Source organism: Thunnus albacares, chromosome 22 (genome assembly GCF_914725855.1).
Source record: "Thunnus albacares chromosome 22, fThuAlb1.1, whole genome shotgun sequence".
Lineage (NCBI taxonomy): Eukaryota > Metazoa > Chordata > Actinopteri > Scombriformes > Scombridae > Thunnus > Thunnus albacares.
This window is the reverse complement of record NC_058127.1, coordinates 25550519-25572700: the sequence shown is the minus strand read 5'-3', so window position 1 is coordinate 25572700 and position 22182 is coordinate 25550519. Positions and strand designations below refer to the sequence as shown.

Sequence of the window (22182 nt, the reverse complement as noted above, 5' to 3'; positions counted from 1 at the left end):
CTGACCCTGAGCTTTTCCTCTAGTACCACCAGCAGGTCAAATATTTAACTTTTCCTGTGATATGTCTCCACATCTACTCAATGGATTGGCACCAAAGGTTGGTTCAGATATTCGTGGTTCCCATACAATGTATCTAAGGACTTTAGTGATCCTCTGACTTTTCCTCTAGCACCACCATGAGGTCCAAATTTTTGGTCAAATTTTCATTTTGTCCAACATTTGGCTTTTTGACCAAAAACCTGCAAAACTAATGACATTTCCACCAACCCCAGCTGTGCTTTGTGTTTACTTCTAACTGGAAAATGTTAGCATGCTAACAAGCTAAACCAATATGGTGAACATATATACACCATAGTCTGGTGTAGCATAGAGGCATTGATATACATACAGGGGATTAAGGGTGTGTCTGCATCTATTTACGGCCCCAAGAGGTTATGGGTATTGTTGGAGAAATCAAACAGCTACCATATAACACCTGGTTTACCAGTCTTTCTACATCAGACTAGTTTTCATAATAGTATGGTTTATAGTGCACTTGGTCTGTAATCTTGCAGTGAGTTGACCCTGATTATTTTATTGGCATTTCTAACCTCCTCCCTGTAAGTGTTGTCCATCTGCATCGACCTGCCTCACATGTAATGTTACAGTCAATGTAAGCATTCCTACATCTTATTCACCTCCCTCTTGCTCTTTTGTCCTCCAGGGCTGCGGAGAGGAAGGACAGTGACGGCGCAGTGGCTTTCTCAAGGCCGAACCACAAGGGAGGCCGAGACCTCAACACAGGTCAGATAACACGTCGACCTTTCTCTGACCTAATGCTGACCCCTCCACATCTTGCCTTTAGCCATCAATTTAACTGTCTATGTTTAGAACAATATATCTGGCTGGTAACAATGACTTTTTAAGAAGAGTGAAAGTCCACAGTCTGCTTGTGGCCTCAAGAGCCTGCAGTGCCTATTACACCTAACAAGATTAAAGTGTTGTACAAACTGAGGAACACACAAACATTTTTCCTACTGCTACAGCCTTAGCAGTGGTGGGACCTGAGACATAAAGTTTGTCTTGAGCATGAGGAAAGGCCATGGGGGCATAAAAATGAAAAGGGTTCATCCATGCACTGAAGGGTGTGCATGATGAAGCAAATTCCTAATTACAACATCTCTTACAACCTCTATGGCTTTAATATTTAATAATTAATAATTACAGATGACCTTAGCTGCTTTTTCAAACTCAATTTTGTCACAGTCTGGTTTTATGGATGAATGAAGGGCATCTGTCCTTGTGTTCTTCTGTACTTGTATCCTGAGGGGACACTTGACTCTGTGGTGTGGTTATTGATATGGAGGCTTTTTACTGCCCTCATTTTCAACCCACGGACCGCCTCATCCTTCACAACCTCCTCACGTGCAAGTGCACGCACCCACACATACTGAACATACACGCACAGGTGGGAGGACTAGCACATTAAAGACTATGTGACTCTTTGATGAAGAGGGAAGGAGTTTTTCACCTGTTTTACTAATTTGCCAGCAGTCAAAAGAACAGACAGTTTTAACAAATCTGTTTTCCAGGGTCAAAATTGGACTTACCCCAAAATTTGGATGCACAATACATTTCTGGTGACATCACATGATCTTTGGGAGTTTAAAAAATCCTGTAACAATATATCTGCAGTGTAAAAAATAAACTCTCTGCTGGACAAATGGTGTAACTGTGACACTGTTTCTAAATTTGAACATATCTTTGGCATTTGTATACTAAAATTTCTTGTCACTTATCTGCCGTCATATACACAGACAGCAATGTATCTGTCATAAGATAATATCAGCCAATTTCTTATCTGTACTAACTTTGGAAATATTCAAACTTGAAATTAAGGAAACCTCAGATATTAGCAAGAGACAAAAGTCGTAAACCCTCAAAAATATCTCTCTCCCAGGAGTTGTTCTGCACTACTTAGCTCAAAAGACCAGAAGATTGGCCACTACAATGTAATAATAATGATAATAATAATGATAATTAATAATTTAATTGAAACAGTTCTACAGTATTAATAACACAGAACACACAACAGAAAGAAAATAGTAATGAGAGTTAAGATGAAAAAGACTTTCTGAATAGAAAGATATACTTTTGTCGCTAAATTCATTTTTAACCAAAACTTCAAAGACCAATGAAAGAAGGGGTTGTACTTATAGTCTTGCTTTCAGTGTAGTTTTTTCACATTATTTAAAAGGCCCACAGAATTATTAGGTACTATAGGGGGTTATTTTAAAGCTTACTTGCTCAGTTACTGGTCATGTTCTGCAGTAGTTTTTGTTAGCTTGATGCAGCTCTGTACAAACCTGTGTCCTCCAGGTTATGACAAACCTGTAAGACACTGGTCCTTTCTTGGTTTGCTGCATCAGTGTCTGTCCTTAAGTCAAGACTTGACTTGATTTGACTCGAGTTACACTTGTCCGTGTTGTAGCTAAATAGCACTAGGATAACTACAAGCTAGTAGAGCCTGTGTTGTAGCTAAACAATGCCCATGTTGTGGCTAACCCGCTAGCATAACTACTAACTAGCACAGGCTGACCGATACAGAATGTTTTAGGGCAATATCAATATTTGAGAATTTTAAAAATCTGATGTTTCATTGTCATTATTCAGTTTTTAACATGAAATCAAAATATAAACAAACATTTTTGATAAAGATCCCTTAACTTTGGTTGTTAAAGAACTGTGACAAAGAGTAGGTGATTTTTACATTTGAAAAATAAACTTGTCTTTCATGGTAGACAATCTATGTATTTACAGTTTCTAAACTAAAACTCATCAAATGTATATTCAGCTGTGTACACCAACAGGGCTCTACTAGCTAGCTTAGCCAATTGCTAGCCTATATTTAACATTTTACACTGACTAAAACACAGTAGCTAGGGAGCGGGTGGGTGGTGAATGGATTTGCTGGTCCAGAGACCTCTTGGAACAGGGGACACTTCTCCCTCATAATCTTAAAACACCGATAAGTAACTGGTTGACCAACTCATGTCCAGGGCTTAGGAACTTGTTATGTCAGTGATATCTCTTATTGTTGACATAGAGCTGGCTTGAAATGTCCAGTTAAGCATGGAAACATGGCTCAGTGCCTTCCTGTACAGATGTCCTGTTTGGCTTGATGGTTGTCTTGGCAAGGAAGGAAAAGTAGGGGTTGGCTTGGGTGGGGGAAATAGAGACTGTAGCCAAAGCTTGAGGCATGACACCCAGAGCAGTCATCATTCTTATTCAGGGCCTCTGTTCAACAAACAAAACAAAACTCAGTTCAGTTACCAAGACTTGACTTTCCTTCAAAATTGAATAATGACCAAGATAAAGACAAATAAATGCTTAAATATATTTTGAGACAGTTGATTGTGCAAAGTTGAGCATCAACTTTATTACCTACTTTGTTGTGGTTGTGTTTATTCATATTACCTAATGTTTGACCTAGGTCTTATTTTCATAGTTTTGTGCCATTCATATTAGTCATGAGAATATTTTTTTTACAAACATTGCTGAGACAGAGTCGCTGTTTCCCAAAACCCAGCTATGAAGTGAGTTGAAGTGAAAGGGCAAAATGGCAAGACTCAAGTTTATAAAACACAACAAAAACATAATTGCAGCAGACACTAGGATCTCTAGGCTGAAACACAAACCTGAAAGCCTTTTACTATAGCAGCACGTCAGGTGTTTGTCAGTTCATCCTCATCTTCCTGTGGTGATTGGCTGACAGACTCGGGCCAGCTTCTCCGATGGGCACCGTGTAATTGACGGTGATCACTGGAGGCGTCTGACTGCCTCTTGTGCATTTTAATGCTTACGATAATGGGAAAGTGGAGCCCTGCTGAGAAACATAACCACGCAGAATGATTCAGACCCATGCATTCATCTACATGCCAGAGTCCTTTCGCTAACCTGCATGCTAACGAGTAGATATTGATGCTTGACTGGCCAGTGTCAGCATTAGAGGGAAATGAAGAGGGTAAGAATCAGTATAGGAGAGATCAACAGGATTAGAAAGCAATGAGAAAGCAAGGTTGAGGACTAAAGGTGGTCGGCAACACATTCCTAAGACCTCTCATTTACATGAGAATGTTTTTCAAACGATCATTCAATGCAATGAGTTTAAAGGGTTCAGTACGCTTGAAACAAAATAGTTCCTACTATGTGTTGTCCAACTACATAAAAACTTCAATGCAGTCCATAAATGCCTGATGAAACACAAATTATACTTTTTGCCTCCACATAACTACGAAGAGTCATTGTGTAGTTTAAATGCTGTCATCTGCCAACTTCCTCAGCTGTCCATGTGCTGCCCCTGCAGGTCTTTTTGGTCATTGTATGCGGCGATTGCACTTAAGAACACGCCCACTCTAGTATAAACAGAACTGCATGTGTTATGCAGTATATCTGATTCTTAGTGTCAAGGATACAGATAAGGCTACATTGGGGATTGAAGCCTACTCTTACAGGTGAGGGTGAATCTTACTAATTGCATATTCAGGAAGAAAATCATCTAAAACGTGTGACAGTCATTAAGTGGACATCTGCTATGGTAGCATCCGCCTTCTTTTATACTTTGAACTTCTTTCATTCTTTCATGCACAGCAGAAGCTGTTCAGCGTCAAAGGTTTCATCTATCACCATTTGTTGTTGTAGCTTCTATACTCTGTCTTATGTCCTTCAATTATTTGTCAGGGGAGTTCAAAGACTCACTGTGGCCTCTGTCTTCCTCCGCCTCGTTTTTTATCTCCCGGTCCTCTCTGAGCTCTGCAGCACCTTCCCACCTACCCCACATCTCTACTTTGTGTCTCCCTAGTGATTAGATTATCTCTCACCTCGTGAGCACGCTGGAGATGGCAATGACATTCACCCTGGCAAGATTAGGTAGTGCACACATGGCGGTAGACGCAGTGTGGAGGGGGGGGGGGGGGGGCTGTCTACAGTTGCCTTTATGCACAGGAGCTTTTACATGCACATCACACAGTCACACTGATGATACCCACTAGGATTTAGCTGATATGGTTTGTCCAGTGAAACGTGACAAATTAAAAACCAAGAAAGAGGTATTAGAGCATTGTTTCTGAACTGGGAGTCCGTGGTATAAGTGCAAGGGGTCTGTGAATCAATCGGGGTACCCCTGGGGTCTTTAAAGGTATTAAAAAAGCATTGAATTTAATATTCTCAAAATAAGGCCTTAAAAGTATTGAATTTTGTTTACAAAGGTCTTAATTTTTTTTCTTGTCCTTTCATAGGATTAAATGAATTCTGTAATTTCATGAATAACTGTTAAGTTTAAAATGTTTTGTGTGTGTGTGTAATGTTAGAATTTACTCTGTTTGGTGTGACCTGGATGTTACGACAATACAGGTACTGTTTACAGTACTGTTTGTGAACTGAAAGCCTATTATTGAAAGGATTTTACAAAATGCCTCAGGGAATTTTTTTCTTTAACTTTTTTCACATTTTGGCCCGCCATCTCTCCCCTTGAAGTGTTTGTAAGGGAAGATTCAAGGCACTTTGAGCTGTCAAATAAAACTGGATAGCTTTCATAAATCTTCAGAGCAAAGACATATTTGAGAGACTCAAGGCCAATTAAAGAGAAAAGTTTCCATAGTGTGTGTACAGTACACACATTTATGCACACTTAACATGTTTCAGCAGCAATCATATATTTGACACTGTGTTCTTAAAGTGTATTTGGATTTTTAATCCAAATACACTTACAGAAAGTCAGCTGATCTACATGAAATATTAATTCTAGAGAAAAGACATGCATTTTGAATGTTTATAGTTTTGACAACATTGCATCACAGTGCATTTTTCTGTTAAGCCAAAATAAATTTTTCCTCTGAATTGTAATCTGGAAAGGCTTTGTGAATTAAATGCATTTTAAGACATTCATTCACAATAGTTAAAGTGAAGCTGATGATTTCGGCAATGTATTCTGTATATAATATACTGTATGTCATCTTGGTCATTCCTGCAGAAACATTTTATATGCTCATCCTCTCACTCATACATGCAGTAATCCCCATTACTGTATAAGAATACGTTCAGACGTACCGAAATTAGTTCAGATAATTTCAGAAATAATCGTGTTATTCGTGTAATCTACCATGGCCTTAGCATCCCCTCTTTGAGAACTGACATAAGCATGCATTCAGTTGCTTTGCATGTTTTTAAATGAAACAGAATATAGTAGTACAGTATAGTCTCACTTCCATTGAACCTCATCCAGACACAATAATTATGGGTTAGGATTAGGGTTAGGGGTTAGGGTTAGGGTTAATAATTCTACCAAACTGTAAATTGGATGCCAACATTTTTAATTGTTCAGGTTGAGTAAACATTGTGATTTCAGTAAATAGGCTATGGATAATTTGCTTATTATTATAAGGTATGGTTTAGTTAGGGAAGTAAACATTTGACTAAGGTAAGTGAAAGATCATGACAGTCCAATATTAATTGTTGTGATGGGAACTCAGGACTTGGATGTTACACGCCCATCTACCACAACAACCCTGCAAAGCCTTACTTTCCACCTTGCTACAGTTAAACTACCTCTAGGAATTTACTTGTCCAATATGATTGACCTGATCAACTAAAAATGGTGTTCCTCCACGGCGGATGGGATCACATCATTATTTCTGTTAACACATTCTGTACACTTAAACAGGTGTATAATGCATTTCAGAGAACTTTCCTGATAATCTTGGCTGGATGGCTGTTTTTCCAAATATCTTGCGATAGAAGTAGCCCATTTCTCCAGTTGCCTGCAATGATTAATGCTTAGAGACAACTGGTTAGAAACTCAACCAGATCTGTTACAACTGAGAGATGTGTTCCTTTGCTCTGTATGTTAATGCTTTGATTCGTCCATTCACTTAAAACTTTCTTCATGACCAAATAAGTATGGAATAACTTGTGGTATCACTTGGCAGCCTCTCAACATGACTCAGCGTCAAGCTATTTACCCTTTTGTCATGGATATGGAATCTAGAGTTGCCTTTTTTGACTGAAATAGTTTTTCCTGTAATGGACATGTCAGAAACTTTTACGACCCCCCTCCCCCCAGTCAGTGACACGGTGACAGCAGACTAACCAAAGTAGTCCAGCCATCCTTTTCCCCATCCATGTGTACCAGCTCCTCCTGGAGAATACCAAGATGTTCCTAGGCCAGATAAGAGATGTAATCCCACCAGCTTGTTCTGGGATCTCCTTCATATTGGAGTTGCCTGGAAAACCCCTAAAGGGAGGCGTCCAGATGTCCTTATCAGATGCCTGAACCTCTGGTACAGCGCTTACATTATTGCAGATGCCATATCCACCATATACAGTCATCAAAATTGATTATGCAGATTTCTCAACTTCTTTAAGTTTGTCTTCAAAGTAAATGGTGCATTGCAGCACGGCAGCTCGACTTTCCATAGTAGCATTACACAATGTTTTTTGCCTCAGTTTGGCAGAAGGTATACCATGTTATTGTAACATCATAGGTGTGAATCTGGCCAAGGACTTTTGTTGCATGTCATCTTCCATTCTCATCTTTTCTTGGTGTGCAAACCAATGTCTGCAGACTACCAGTTTGAGTAATATTTCGATTTATGAGTTTGAAGACAACAAAACACCGTATAGCAGTTTGTAATGCTATGAGGAAGTTTTTACACAGTAGTCTCATCCTTTATTTCAACGATTAGCGGGTTCAATGTATTTTGTGGACGACCCTGAGTTTTTTGCCAACGACCCATGCACAAGGGCCCCTGGTCCCATTGAAATGAATGTAGGGACTGAGGTTTTTCATGAGGCATTAATGTTAGTCTGAAGAAGGTCTTTCTCTTGCTGTGAAGAATCTACTACAATAGGAAAATGATAGAAAAGTTGTAATATATCTACAAAGGCCAAGTCATTGTCTGATTTTGAGACATTTCAGTGCCAGACTCTTTGTCTGTGCAAATCTGTTATTTTGTTAATTCGACAGTTAATCAAAGCGTCTCGTTGGGAAAAAGACTGAATGCAATAGTTTGCCGTTGGCTTGCATACCATACTAAGTTTGCCTCCCAACTTTTTGTCTTTCCTTTAACACACAAACATAACAAATGTCTCTTATTGTTGCTGTAATTCTAGACTGACCCGGCTGACTGTCATTACTGGCACAGGAACTGACCAAGATGTTAGTGAGGTGGAAGCGGAGATGAAAGACAGAGATTATAGGTTTATGGGAGATTTTGTCAGACAACAGGACAAATGATTAGCTCTTCAAAAACTTAAAAGCATTGAAACATATTTTCATACCTTCATGGAATCAAACATCTCTGGTGGATTTAAAATAGCACCTTTTTAATAGTATTTTTAGTCAACCTTATAAGACATTAAATAGTTTTTTTTGGACTAAAGATATTTTTGTTCACTTTCATCTGATTCTTCCATTAAACCTGAAATGTATAGTCGGCATTCAAGCTACAGAGTAAATTGTGGCAGATGTTCATGCTTGTGAGAATCACACCTGTGAAATGGTTTTATCTTTCCAACGTGAAAACATACTGGAGTGAAAACAAAAGCAGGCGAACATCAGTGTATAGACAGAACCAAATGACATGTTTGCTTGTTCTGAATGCTGTTCATCACATTGTCCTGGACCGTCACTGACAGGAAGGAGCTGCGCTACATTCTGTTCATTGTTGCAACGTTCGCCTTTTCTCTCTCTCTTCCTTTGTGTACATCTGGCTTTTGTACGCTCTCCTGCATTTCTACTTTGTGTGTATTGAGCGAAGTCAGCAATAAGCTGCTATCTGTATTCCTGCCAAGCCCACCTTCCCACTGCTGTGTGCCATGGTTTGGGTTTTAGCTGGGAGTGATACATCTGAATTGATATTTTGTGCCGATATTTCTGTATCTTAGTATCTTTATATATAAACACTTCAGGGCCAAACATTTGTAAAAATAGTATTTCTTCCATAATATTTTCTTGTCATGATGGAAAAGCTTTTTTAAGACCCTCGTTGGACCAGGGCTGTATCCAGGATTTTAGAAAGACTGAGGTCATGGTTCAAAGCCACCCCCAGCCTTTTTAGGAAGGAAATTCTTCTGGAAACTGAAAAGACTCGAGTGTAAATAAAAAGTGATAAAAAAAAAAATCATACTGGAACACAGTGGAGGCTTCAAGAATAATAACACAAAAAAAACTTTGACACCAGGAGATGTGTTCAGAACTTCCATGGTGGACCAGAATGAGTCAATGAAGTTATTAAACTATATTTATCATGTAGAATGAAAAAAAGAACTTCAGTTTGAGCCAATGGTTGTTCAGTCTGGGACAGTTGAAAGTAGAATTCGGGACAGTTGAGGGACACTGAGGAAAAAAAAGTTAATTTTGAGCCCTGTCTCTGGTGTCAAATCCCTGCAGCCAGGTTCCAACATCTGCTGGAAATTCTTCCCCATAAAAGCGGAGGTGTAAGGTTTGGGTGTATTTCTGGCTCATATTAACCTTGGATTAAGAGTCTCCATAATGAGGCATGATTCACTGCACCTCTTAGTGTTTCTGGACACACATTTGATTTAAACTAATATCTCAAACACATTTTAGAAGATGAAAGGCTGCACAGCAATCCCTGTGAGGACAGCCAGGTGTGTGTGTGTGTATGTGGTGGTGGGTGGGTGGATGGGTGGGGGGGGGTAAAGGTAGGTGAGGACAAAAGCAGAAGTGTGGAAATGTCAACACCAAGCTTTCATCACTTTCTACCACCTCCCTTTTCCTCTCTTACTGGATCATGCAAGGTCAGGCTGCAGGGTCAGGAATGTGAAAGCAGTAGGATACGTGTCTCTACAGTGTTTGCTTCTTTTTTCCCCCCACTAAATCTGGATATCATCCCAACCTTTATAATGTAAAAAGCAAACAAAATTGAAACAGTCATTTTTGCACGCAAATCCAAGCTGTCAGTCTTAATTTGAAATGTTGCTGCACAATAATGTAGGCTGTGTGGGGGCGGAAGAGCACTGGAAAATATTCAGGGGGAGGAATTACATTTCTAGAAAAAAAAAAAGTCTGCAGCACTTCAAAGCAGCAGATTGTGTTATACAAATCTAAATTCATTTGCTGCTCATGTCAGGGAGAGTGGACTGTTGTTTGATTTTTTTCGGTGGCTTAACATTTTCATTTTCTCCGACAACAATGGAAGAGGAGAAATTCTAAAACTAAACTCTTCACTGCGTAGCCTGATGGAGTGGATTCCTGCTTTGGTTGAATAACACAGCAGATAATTGATTACTGTATATCTGTTCACACTGTATGCAAGTATCCAATATTGTTTGTGGAAATGTTGAGATTTTATTACTGTATTATTATGAAAATGTGTGCATCCGCAGCTCTGCAATAAAAGGGAAATAAGAGTAGCGGCTTTAATAAATATCAATTCACTTGCGTTACTCGATTTAAAATTCAGGCTGAAGGTGAGTTTCATGTTTTTTCCACATTACTGAGTGACACATCTTGACTTTGGGGTATATATATATATATATATATATATATATATATATATATTCATAACCTGGGGCACTTACTTCAGCTTTCAGCAATTCCTGCATTGTTTCCAAGAGTGTGTACAACAGTTTTTAAACTAACACCTCATGTGAATAGTTTCAAACCAAATATCTTTCGCTAAACATTTTTATTCAGCATTATAGGACTGCTACATGGTCTGTTGTATTCTTTCTGAATTTTGTGCTTTCTGATGACAAAATGTGCTTAAATTGTAAATAATGTCTAATCATGTGGTGGATGAATAAAATTCCAACAATTCAATGAGAAGGTATTCAAAATGTAATCAGACGTTGAATTAAATGGAATACCTCAATGAATTTGTAATGATGCAACACAACATTGCACTATTTTTCAGAGAAAGTGCTTCAATATACAGTACACTCAGACATTAGCATGAAGAAGTGAAACAGATATGTAAGCACTATGGCCTGAAGTAATCCTGCATGTTTTTGAGTCATCGCGCTGTGTGCTGTAACAAATAATAACCACAAAATAACATTGGCAAAACGAGGCTTATAGGGAAGAGATTTGATCTACGATTTGCCTCCCAAAGCCAGGCTGAAGCCACTAACCAGCTGTAGAGACTGTATCATTGGGATTTTATCTCTATCTTCTCCATACCCTTACTGGTCCAGTTCATACTCTTACTGGTTCTTTTCATTACTAAATAATTGAGGGGTTTTGAATTATTAATTTTAAAAAAGAATACATTCAGAACAGGATTAGAATTGATTTATATTTTAAATATAACTAAATGTTGTTTCTAGAGCAGCAACAGTAAAGTTTCTATATAAACTCAATAATATCTCACTGGAAACAAATCTAAAATGTCAATAAAATAAATAATATTTCTGACATGAAAATACTGAGTGAAGTTTAGAAAGAATGAAGAACATAGACATCAGTCACTACCAGTATCAGTCTTTCCTCTGCTGCTGATGTGATTTACTGCTGCAGGTACTGCTGGTAGAGAGGAGGAGCTGCTTTGTCTCAGTCAGCAGTGAAGTTTACAAGAATTTGCCAAATTTTAAGACTCATGGAAAACTAAGCTAAACATTTAGGCTACATACAGACAGCTTTCATTTTAGCTTGTTCATAACAATTCACTACAGACAAAGCAGGTGGAAATATCACTTTTCAACATGTTTATACTTGTTGAACAGGTGTTAGCTTTTATTGCATTTTCAATAATGAGCGTAGTTGTCGTCAACTCGAGTAAAACTTTATCTTTCACTTCACCTGGTTCACTGAAACATAACAGTAAAATGACACTCAGCATGTTTTTTTTTCTATTCATTCGGCTAGGGTGCTGTGAAAAACCACTTAAGGAAAATCCTGATTTTTATGAATTGCATCCACATTTTGACAAATTCTGCAATATTTCACATTTTACAGTTCAGATTCAATTTTATTATCAAATTCTGCAATTCTGTCAGTGTTTTCTGCAATGTGGAAATCATAGGGCCCTAGTTAAAAGCTTTAGAGCTCTGATTAATTTTTCTGATACGTTTAGAAGCCCACACTCGCGCATTGGCTTAGGTCATTGCACATCTTCTTTCCAACTAAAATGCTAAATCATAGTTCAGTACGTCACGGTTGAGGTACCTTATTTGTAGCCAGGAAAAACTATATATACCTTTCTTGTGGCAAATATTTTGATTTGTCTTTGCTGGAAAAGTACTCTGTTTTATTTAGATGTGGCAGGAAGCGATATCAGCACTGGCACACCTAAATGTAATGCAGAAATCATTAACATTACTAGTTACTCCTGTGTTTGTCTACTCAAAATGTCCACCATTGGAAAGGTCTATTTAGGGGAAGGAAAAGACAATGTAAATGCATCCCCTAACGAAACCAAAACAAGATTCCATAGATTATTTTAACCATTTCCTACTGCAAGGTTTCTTCTTGCTATTCCCAGTCTAAATACAGAGCATTGTTTGTCACAAGATTGCAGTAGTTTATAATAGCCTACACATTTTTCTCCACAAAGTCTGGAATTTGTACGGCATGGACATACTTCATTAAATGAACTGAAATGAAATTGACCCTTTGCTGTTTCCCTTTGCTAACTGCTAGAGACACAGCTGTGCTGAAACTCTTTTTGTTTTCCTGCCTGATTGACAATGAGATGTTAAGCAATGCTGGAACTGCTCATCCCCAGTGTACATCTGGTTCCTTCCTCTTGTGACTATTGTTGAGCAATAAATTGGCAAACCATCTCCAATAATACTCCATCTGGACACGCACACATGACATCAGTGGCCAGATGCACAAATGAGTTGGTGATAATAAAACTGACAATTTACTTTTCAACTCAAGTCTAAAGCTCTGATAGTGGTCTACTGGCTACAATGATTTTATTATTACACCCCACATACTGACTGAAGGATAACATACTGACTAGAGCCAAACCCATACTGGATTTTTAAGGCCAATGCCAATTTTGAGGGTTTAAAAATCCAATAATGGTGTATTGGCCAATATTCATTTTTTAAGATTCCTTACATTTAGTTATTGAAGAGTTCTGACCAAGATATGTACTGACCTGCACGTTATGCAGTTGTAAATGTTTTTCATAGTCAAAAACTCTAACAGCAACTACAACAGTAAACTTCACTAGAATTATTTTTGTTGTTGTTAATTCTAATTGGCTAGTAAGCAAGGTTTCTCCTTTTTATAGGCAAAAACTAATCACACAGTATAATAGGAATTAGGCTAAATTAATTTTTCATAGTTACAATAGCCTGTCACCAACTACTATATCTATCTATATATATATATATATATATATATATATATATATATATATATATATATATATATATATATATATATAGATAAATAGATAGATAGATAGATAGATAACATATATATATGACTGCTGTCAGGCTTATTTAGCTTACACAATAAGGTGAAATTTGAGGGGGCGTTGTTAATTATCATTCAAGTCATGTATTTCCCTCACAAATGAGCACCTTACCATACAGACACACAAACTCTGACTATGTTCTGCTGCTCAGCTGTGACACTTTCACTGGTTGATGTTAGATGAAAACTGGCCATTAGTTCTCTGGGAACCTTATCAAGAACCAAAGTATTCCTCGTTCATCAAGGAAAATGTATAGAAACCAAGATAAAAATATAGTAAGTAGTATAGTATTTCTCAGTAGCTGTTCTTGTTGGATCTAACAGTGTCTGAATGTTTTTTCACAGAGGTTTTGGGGATTGGACTTGGTCTGACATCTTTTGAAACTTAGTGAAACCAACAGTCCACCAAGCACACTAACGTCATGCCATTATGTGAGAACGCAGTATTTGCACTTCTCTCTAGCTCTGTTTTTTTTTCATTTTTGGCACAACTAATCCTGTCACTTTTTGTGTGTTCAACCATGAATACTGTCTATCAAAGCAAGCTTTTCGCCCATACTTCAAGTGTGACATTTTGGAACAGCTTTTAACACTTTTACTTTTAGACGTTGTTGGACAAGTTAATTTTAAGCAAACTGAACCTTTGAGTTTGTGGCTTGCTCGTCTGATTCCTGCTTTCAAGGGGAAATGTTTGCCCACTGGTGGCTTTAGATTAAATGTCAAGGGGGTCATCAGAATCATTAGTAATCATCCTCTGGAGAACATGAATATCCACATGAAATTTCATGGAAATCTGGACAGTAGTTGTCAAGATATTTCGCTCTTGACTAAGCCGTTGGAATAAACATATTACTGGCTCTTGTGTTTATTCTGAAAAATATAGATATTGATGATTTAGAGTTGTTTTACTGTATGGGTTAGCTGATAATGAGCATGATATTACCATTATCTATGCTAGATCTATAACTGTTTCTGGCAAAATGAACATAGGCCTTGCACTGAGTAAAGAGTCACCCATATGCTCTGTGCTCATCAGTAAATCTGACAGCAACAGATGCATTTCAGAAATTATATTTGTTTTTTACATCGTTTTCACTGTCATGCAGTATGAAACATTTGTCATCAGATCAACCAACAATTAAATCTTGTACATATTTCCCATCAGTGCATTAGAAAGATTCTATGGTCTGTTCATGAGCTTAGGAACAACACAGCTGTTTTCTTGCAGGCAGTCAACAACAGCTGGCTGTGTAGTATCCAAACATCATCCAATTATGTCTTTTTTTTTTTACATTGAGATCATATCTTCTGAATCCCTTGTTTGTGATTTTGCTGGAAGTTGGGCTTGTGGGTTTGATTCTCAGCAGAGATGCTTAATTTGAGATCAGTGATTCTCAAAATTGGATCCAGAGGAGCGTTTAGGAGATCTCTAGCAACCTGATGAATAGTATCATTAAGTTGTAATTTTCTAGAAATGATCTCAGTTAGAAAATGTAAAAGATTGACTATTGTAATCATACTCTAGGTTGTACTCTCCCTGAACATGGAGTCCAAATGATCAAATAAAATCTTCCCTGTCCTTCTGAAAGACTAATCGAATTGGCTGCTTGTCTCTTAGTGTGTCTTCTCACTTAAGGAATTTTTGAAGTCTCTATTTTTCCTCAACTGTCAATCATATTATTTTATATTTTGTACTCACTGCTTCTAAATATTTATATATTCCTCTATACTAGTCACTCATTTCAAAATAAATAGACTATTTTACTGGGAGCAGTGCTTCATCACATCTTGTCATATTCCATTAGGCTCTTAAAAATCAGCAATAGTGTCCCTCTTACTTTCAAAATTCTGGGCAGTTCTTTTTCCACTGCATACTAAACACAGGGAAGCTTGAAAGATCACATGATATTACAAGCAAGACAGTTTTACATTTCTTTGACATACCGGGTAAAGCTTGGAAAGAGGAGACGTCACAGTTACTGTTGACACCATCAATCAATTGGGTCTTCATAACAGTACCAGTCTGGTCCAATAATGGTGTGTCTTGGTGGTAGAAAACTCAAGATGTGCTTTCGTTTAGAAAGTGTCCTGGAGCTTTCAACTGTGTTACGCGATCTTCATCTTACAAGCTAGTACGTGCACTTTGAGTTGAGTGTTCTGTACAAATCGCTATTTCCAAGGTCAAGAGTGAACTTTTGAGCTCAACTTGTAGGCCAACATGAATGAAAGTCTTTAAAGTACTCACAAAGACGACAACTGAGAAAACTCTATTTGTCGATGAAGATCAGGTGATACAATTGAAAGCTTAAGAACAAGGTATTCAGTGGACCGTCATTTGAGATTACCTTGTCAAACTATTTCATGATTCTTTACTTTGTACTAATTGCTGATGACGCCATGCAATGAATTCAGTCTGATCTGATCAAACTTACTCAGCATTACTGGCTGTTATCTGCCTTTAACTCGTAGCTAAATATATCCAGCAACATGTCTGCCTGATAAATAACTAAGATGCGTAAGGTACATCTAAATATAGTGTGTCGAAAGCATAAAGAATGCCTTCAGGGTCTTTAACTAAGCTTTTAAAAGCAATCATAGCTATTTATTCTTCCAGTGCTTATGTTCATGTCATTCAAATCAGAAACTGAAGCCAGCTCAGAGGATAAAAAGATTTACAGTTTATACATAATGAAGTGTTTTGGGTGGAGAAAGGTAGGGGGAGAGAGACATTAACAGATGTACCAAGGCAGAAAAAGAGAGCATGGATAGATCCATTGGGAGTCTTGTTTTGATCGCAGCGGGGTCGGCTTTCTGAACGGCATGGAGGGAGAGTCTACAGCTGTGCTGTTCCAATAGGAGGCTCCTTTGATCAGGCTCTCTTTAGAATACAGAGACATCTTCGACAATGAGCAGGGAGATGTCAGTCTGCTGGGGTTTAGGGATATTTCAAGGAGCACAAATGGGATATGACTTGTTTTCAAAGGAAATTTTTTGTTTGAATAGTGAGCAGTGCGTTTTTTTTTTCTTTAAACAGATGCCAACTGACTCATAAAAACACACACACACACAAAGAAATGGAGAGTGACACTAGCATACCAACACACAAAACACACACACACATTCAGTTAAAAAACACTTCTTTATTACATTCACCGTGCTCAACCAGCATAAATCAGATTCCTTTTCCTCACGATAAGCGTCCTAAACTATCTATCTTGTCTGTAGAGATAAGGGTGCAAACAGGCAGCACATTAAAACACTGTCAGCATGAGCAAGAGTCAAACTTATAAAGAACCTTCTTGTGTTTCCTCCAACAATTCATCTCTGTCCACACTGCCTTCGGATGAAGCTGGTATCACCAGGCACTCACTATGTATTTGTTTTTACTTCTTCAATATTTAACTGAAACTACAAACTTTCCCTAAACTTAACCAAGTGCTTTAAGTTGCCTAAACATGGCCATGTTTAGGCCAAGTGAATCATGGTTTAGCTGCCAGGAGAGGATACTGCAGGGCAAACAACTGAAATGTTTTAGTAGCCTAAACCTACAACACATGGGACACACAAACCTCTGTCTTTGGTCTCAAGTCTTCACAGGTCTAAAATTTTGGACACAATCTGAAATGACCAGTGGAAATGAACCAAAAGTGCATAGATTAATTTAAAAAAAAAAAAAAAAAGATGTGATTCAAATACACCTGAAGATCACTAGACCTTATCCAAAATGTGGGGGACCTAAGCAGAGAGACCACCAACACTGACAGCATCATCTTGTCACCTCTGATCACCACGTGATCACCACATGATCAGAGGTGACAGTGAGGCCTGTCAGATCCAATCAGACACTAAACATATTGACACAAAGACTATGGCAATATAGTGGGACTCTACTATACCAGATATATAAATTGGGCCTTGCCCAACTCTGGTTTTGGATTGGGTTTCAGTTACAAGGAACCAAGTGAATCTTTGAAGACCTATATTCCCATCCATTCACCCTGACCTCCACCATATGACTTCTGTGTGTCATTGTTACAGTGTTATACCATTTGAAGCACTTGCTGGATGTATTGCACAGACAGTAGTCGAGGTAGAGTAGCCAGAATGGGCTGATCGGGGGAGTGCATGTAATAAAACCGCTGCTTTTCCGGAGAGTTGAGGCATATCGATGCCTGGAAGTCGGACAGTGGTGTTAAGAATATTGAACCTCCTGGATTGGAAAAAGTGTTGCTAGTGAATGGAATTGTTGGAGCTTTATGTTTTCTCCATTGTGTATTTGGCAAAGCAAATGAGTATATTTTGTAGGAGACAGGGTTACACCAGGTGGTGTTACATACATCTAGGGGGGTATCATGTTGGGTTGGCGCAGTGCTAACTGAGAATGTGGGACTTCTGCAGTAAACCTCTTTGGCAAAGAGAGAGTTCCCAGGACCTGAAAGTAACTGAAAGTAAGAGTCGAACAGAACAGAGATCTCTCATATCCCTTTTCCAAGAAGTAGGCCAACTGCACAGAGAACTCAGTCTGTCACACCAGGGTCTCTCCTGCTTCCAAATTCTGCTCTCTAGTCACTTTCCTGAAAATTGAGAAACATTTGGAGTGCACATGCAGCCAGCAGAAACTGAATTTGCAGATAGCCTTGCACTGGCTCCGGCCTGATAATCCTGTCATGTCGCATTTGGACTCCGTTATACTGACCAGGCTTGGGTTTCGTCCCAGTGCGTCAGTGAGAACCGGAAGCAGTGATCAGACAGCATGAGCACTCAACAGATGTAAAAAGGATTGTGACTCATTTCAAACATCTTGTTAGCAGCTTGTTATGAATTGAAAACTGCTAAGTAGTCCAGATATGCTCCTCCCTCTCTGCAGAGCACAGCAGACAGTCCAGTGCTACATCTTAATTCAAGCCATATTCTCAGCCTGCATTGTGTGAAAATGAAATGGAGAGCCCTCAAAGGTCCTTTGTATGATAGGAAATTGATTGCCATTTGGTATTGAATGGCTGGAATTCAACAGCAGAATGCAAAATTGGAAATAAAAAAAGAAAGAAAGGTAAGGAAGAGTGATGTGAATGCTGCCCCTCGTTAGAGCAAACTGAGCTGGAGGTAATTACAATCGGCCTCTCTTTCCACAGAATGGATTAGATAAGGATTGATACTGTAATAGTGCTTTCATTTCAATTTCATTTCAACAGTCTTTGCTTATGTATGTGTGTGTATGTGCCGGTTCTTGCTCTTGTTTGTTTGAAAGTGATTTTGTGTATGATGTGTGGTATGAGCGTGTGCATATGGAAGTGTGCGAATCAGTAAATGGTTTCACATCGAAGCTCAGCGAAAGAATCTATCACACACCGATGAAATGAAGTGAGAAGAGAGATGGAAGCAGCACATTTGGCTTGAAGTCTCAGAAACGAATAGCACTGTATTTAATTTTGGGACGGTACTCTGTCAAAGCCGGAGTCAGTGACAGAAAGTTGGACGAGGGGGTTGGACCGTTCTCTGTGTTCACACGGTGGGGTGGAGATGGTGGGGGGAGGATGGAGCTTATTGAGTGTAGGTCATCCTCTGGCCCATATGTGCTCCATAATGCACGCATTTCATCTTTTACACAGTTAAAGGCACATTACTCTATATTTCATTATTGACACAGAATAAAAAGAAAGTGAAGGAAACATTTATTTTCGGACTGTTAATGTGCGTGCCATACTAAATCACTTTGTGTGCGCGCGTGTGAGTAAATGTTATGTATTGATTTCCGATTGCGAGATGGCCTCAGTTCCATCCAAGTTGACTCTCAGAGTCATTATATAGATTACATCTCTGCATAATCCCTTTCATCCAAATAAAAGCAGAATGACACACTAGATATCCATCATTTCAGCTGAACCGAGGCATGATGATCTCCATATGACTGGTGTTGTGTGCAGATGGAAAGCTCAGTAAAAGGAAGGCCGGGTTTATTTTGACTCAGTCGCACATACACGCTCTTGCTGCTTGAAATATTCACTAAAGCACCAAATGTGGATTAGTCCACCACTGAAAATAGTCCCCAACAAATGAGCTATTTCCTCCCGTTTGTTTGTTAAAAACTACAGTTGCCAGCTGTTTTAGGAGATTACTGATTACTTTTTTTTTTACTCGGGCTTGCGTGAGTGAGTGCTACAGACAGAGAAGGGGAGTCAGAAAGTATCGAGAGGCTGACACAGTCGGCCTCACGCGAGAACATTTTTGTATCCTGCTCTGTTTTTTTTCTGCAAGGTTTGCTTGTACGAGTGTTCCAAATCGGGGGTCAACAAACTCTTAACTTCTCGGATTTGTCGTAAATCGCTCATATCAGCCTGATGAATGTCAGCTGTTCATGAAGAGGTGAATGTTCCTGAGATTTCATCATTATAATCATCAACACGCCTAAAATGTCCATATTCTGTTCCGCTCCATTTGTAGGTGAGTTTCATTCACAAAAATGTTCCCATAGAGCCAAACAGAGAATTTGAGGTCGCTGCTGTCAGAAATCAGCAGACTCATTTATCAGTGTCAGTAGTTGTATTAGAGGAGCTGGAACAATTATAAAATAAAAATCCAGCTGCCAACGTGGTGTCATCAGAGCAGCGCTTTGCTGTGACAGAAATAAAGAGGGAATGTGACAGTCACAGAGATATTAGAGGAGAGAATATTATAGGTGATGTTACACTGTCGGGTACAAAGAGAAAATTCTAAGAAAATTGGTGAATGCCACAAATGATCTTAAATCACTGGTACATGCCACTATAGAACGAGCATTGTTGAGGCCCAGTGTTGTGGTATTTTCATGAGATTTGTTGACAATAACAAAAATATTGAATAATTCCAGCATAAGACTGAAATTAATATCCAATATACCCTTCTGTTACCATGTGCTCACATGTTGCAGATGAGTGTATGTGAATGTTCTGTAAAGCAATTAAGCAGTGTTTGGTCAAAAGGCTAGTCTGGTGACAGTTCTCCATAGGTTAAGTTTTTAAATTATCCACCAGGACATCAGTGGCCAATCAAATCTCTTTTTACCAATTTTGCACCATGAATAATAGAATAATAGCCTAGCAAGAGTATAAGAAGTTCACCAGAGGCTTCAGAGCTTCTCGGCTTTCTATAACTGTTATTTTAAAAGGTCAGTTCACTCGAAACTCAAAAAACCTTTTCTTACTCCCCTCTAGTATCAAACCATGCAGATATGAAAGCCAGTGGTAGGGGATGATGCTTAGAAAACTCTGTTGCTTGTGTTTATCAGGATCTATGAAAATATTTTATTGATATGTTCTGTACTTTGGTACGTTGTATGTGGGACATCAAATCCTCCATAGCTACATCCTCCAGCTCTTCCTGGACGATCACAAGGCATCCCCAAGCCAGACAGGATATATAATCAAAATAAGTTGTGAACAACATGAGATATAAAGTTAATAGTTAAACCACAGATGACTCATATACGATAGATGATCTGAATAAAATTAGGAACTTATGTCTACAATAATCAGCATATTTACGTGCAAAAATGGTGGCACATAAAGGCAACAGAAGTGACTCATTTACTTGTATTTTCAGTTACCTACAGTACCTTATTACTACCTAATATAATGCTTACTAGTTCATATTAAATAAATTATGATGGAATTTAAAATTTAAAATACAAAACAGACAGTCACTGAGAATTTCCTGACATGTAGAGCTATGTCTGGGTTGAAACATGGATGCAGCTGCAGTTGCTTTCTCCAAACTAAGTCTCTCAATTGTTTGCATCGCCATGTGGACCAGTGAAACCTGAATCTCATGAACCCCTCTGCAGCCCCCAGCAGCCTAATGCTGGTCTGTGATTAATGCCCTGCCACAGACTAAGGTAGGCTTGTAAATACTTTGCCTAGGATGGCAATAAAACAGCACAACTGTATTTTGGAGTGGGAGAAACAACTTTTCCCACAGCTCATAATGTGCCTGAAGGGGGGCTAGGTGGATGCAGGGCTGCTATCAAAAGCTTAAATTGGTGCTAACAAACTATAAAAACTATGACTCAGTTCAAGCTCATGACGAATGCTCTCAGCACAAGGTTCATAGACGGTAAAGATTACCCAACAACATGCAATTTTAGAACCCTGTTTTCCATTTAGTGGCAAACTAATTATTGCTAATACACTGCCCTTCAGCCAGCATATGAATTAATGAGCAGTGCTGCCAGTTGAGTGTGGCTTTGGTTCAAGGCTGGTTGTACTTGAGAGTGAAAAGACGGAATAATTTTATCCTTTTAAACAAACTTTTTTTTTTTTCAAATGGTCCTTGGATCAGGTTGGATTCAGGAACCAGTATGTATTACAGCCAGTTGAGTGACACCAGGGGCCGGATGCATAAATGATGCAAACGCACAAAAACCATGCATACGCCATTTCCGGCACATAAAGTGGTATTTATAAAACAGAATGTGTGGTGAAAATGTGAACACCTCAAGCATTCTTTAGACCAGACGTACACATGTTTTTCTAAAGATATCCAAGGTTGAGGTGATGAGGTGGAGATGAAATATAACCGATGCAACACAATCAGTGAAACAGCACTGCTTCTTTCACCCTTTGTTTCACTGACAGGTGAACAGACTGGTGGAGCAGGCAGAGAGGTGATATGAAAATGGCTGGTTCAGCCCATGTCTTCATCCATTTATGGCTAATTGTTGGAGAGGAAATGAGGCTCGTACACCCAGTTCCTCAATGACTGAGATTCATAAAACA

The 22182-nt window shown here is 38.7% G+C and overlaps 1 protein-coding gene across 1 annotated transcript in view; it reads left to right on the top strand.

The window, feature by feature from the left end:
• The window catches only part of adam19a (ADAM metallopeptidase domain 19a), a 197767-nt gene that overhangs the window by 31813 nt on the left and 143772 nt on the right, over window positions 1-22182 (top strand). The window contains exon 2 of the mRNA XM_044341231.1: window positions 704-783. Within this exon, the coding sequence (XP_044197166.1) occupies window positions 704-783 (80 nt within the window). The remainder of the gene's footprint in view (window positions 1-703; window positions 784-22182) is intronic.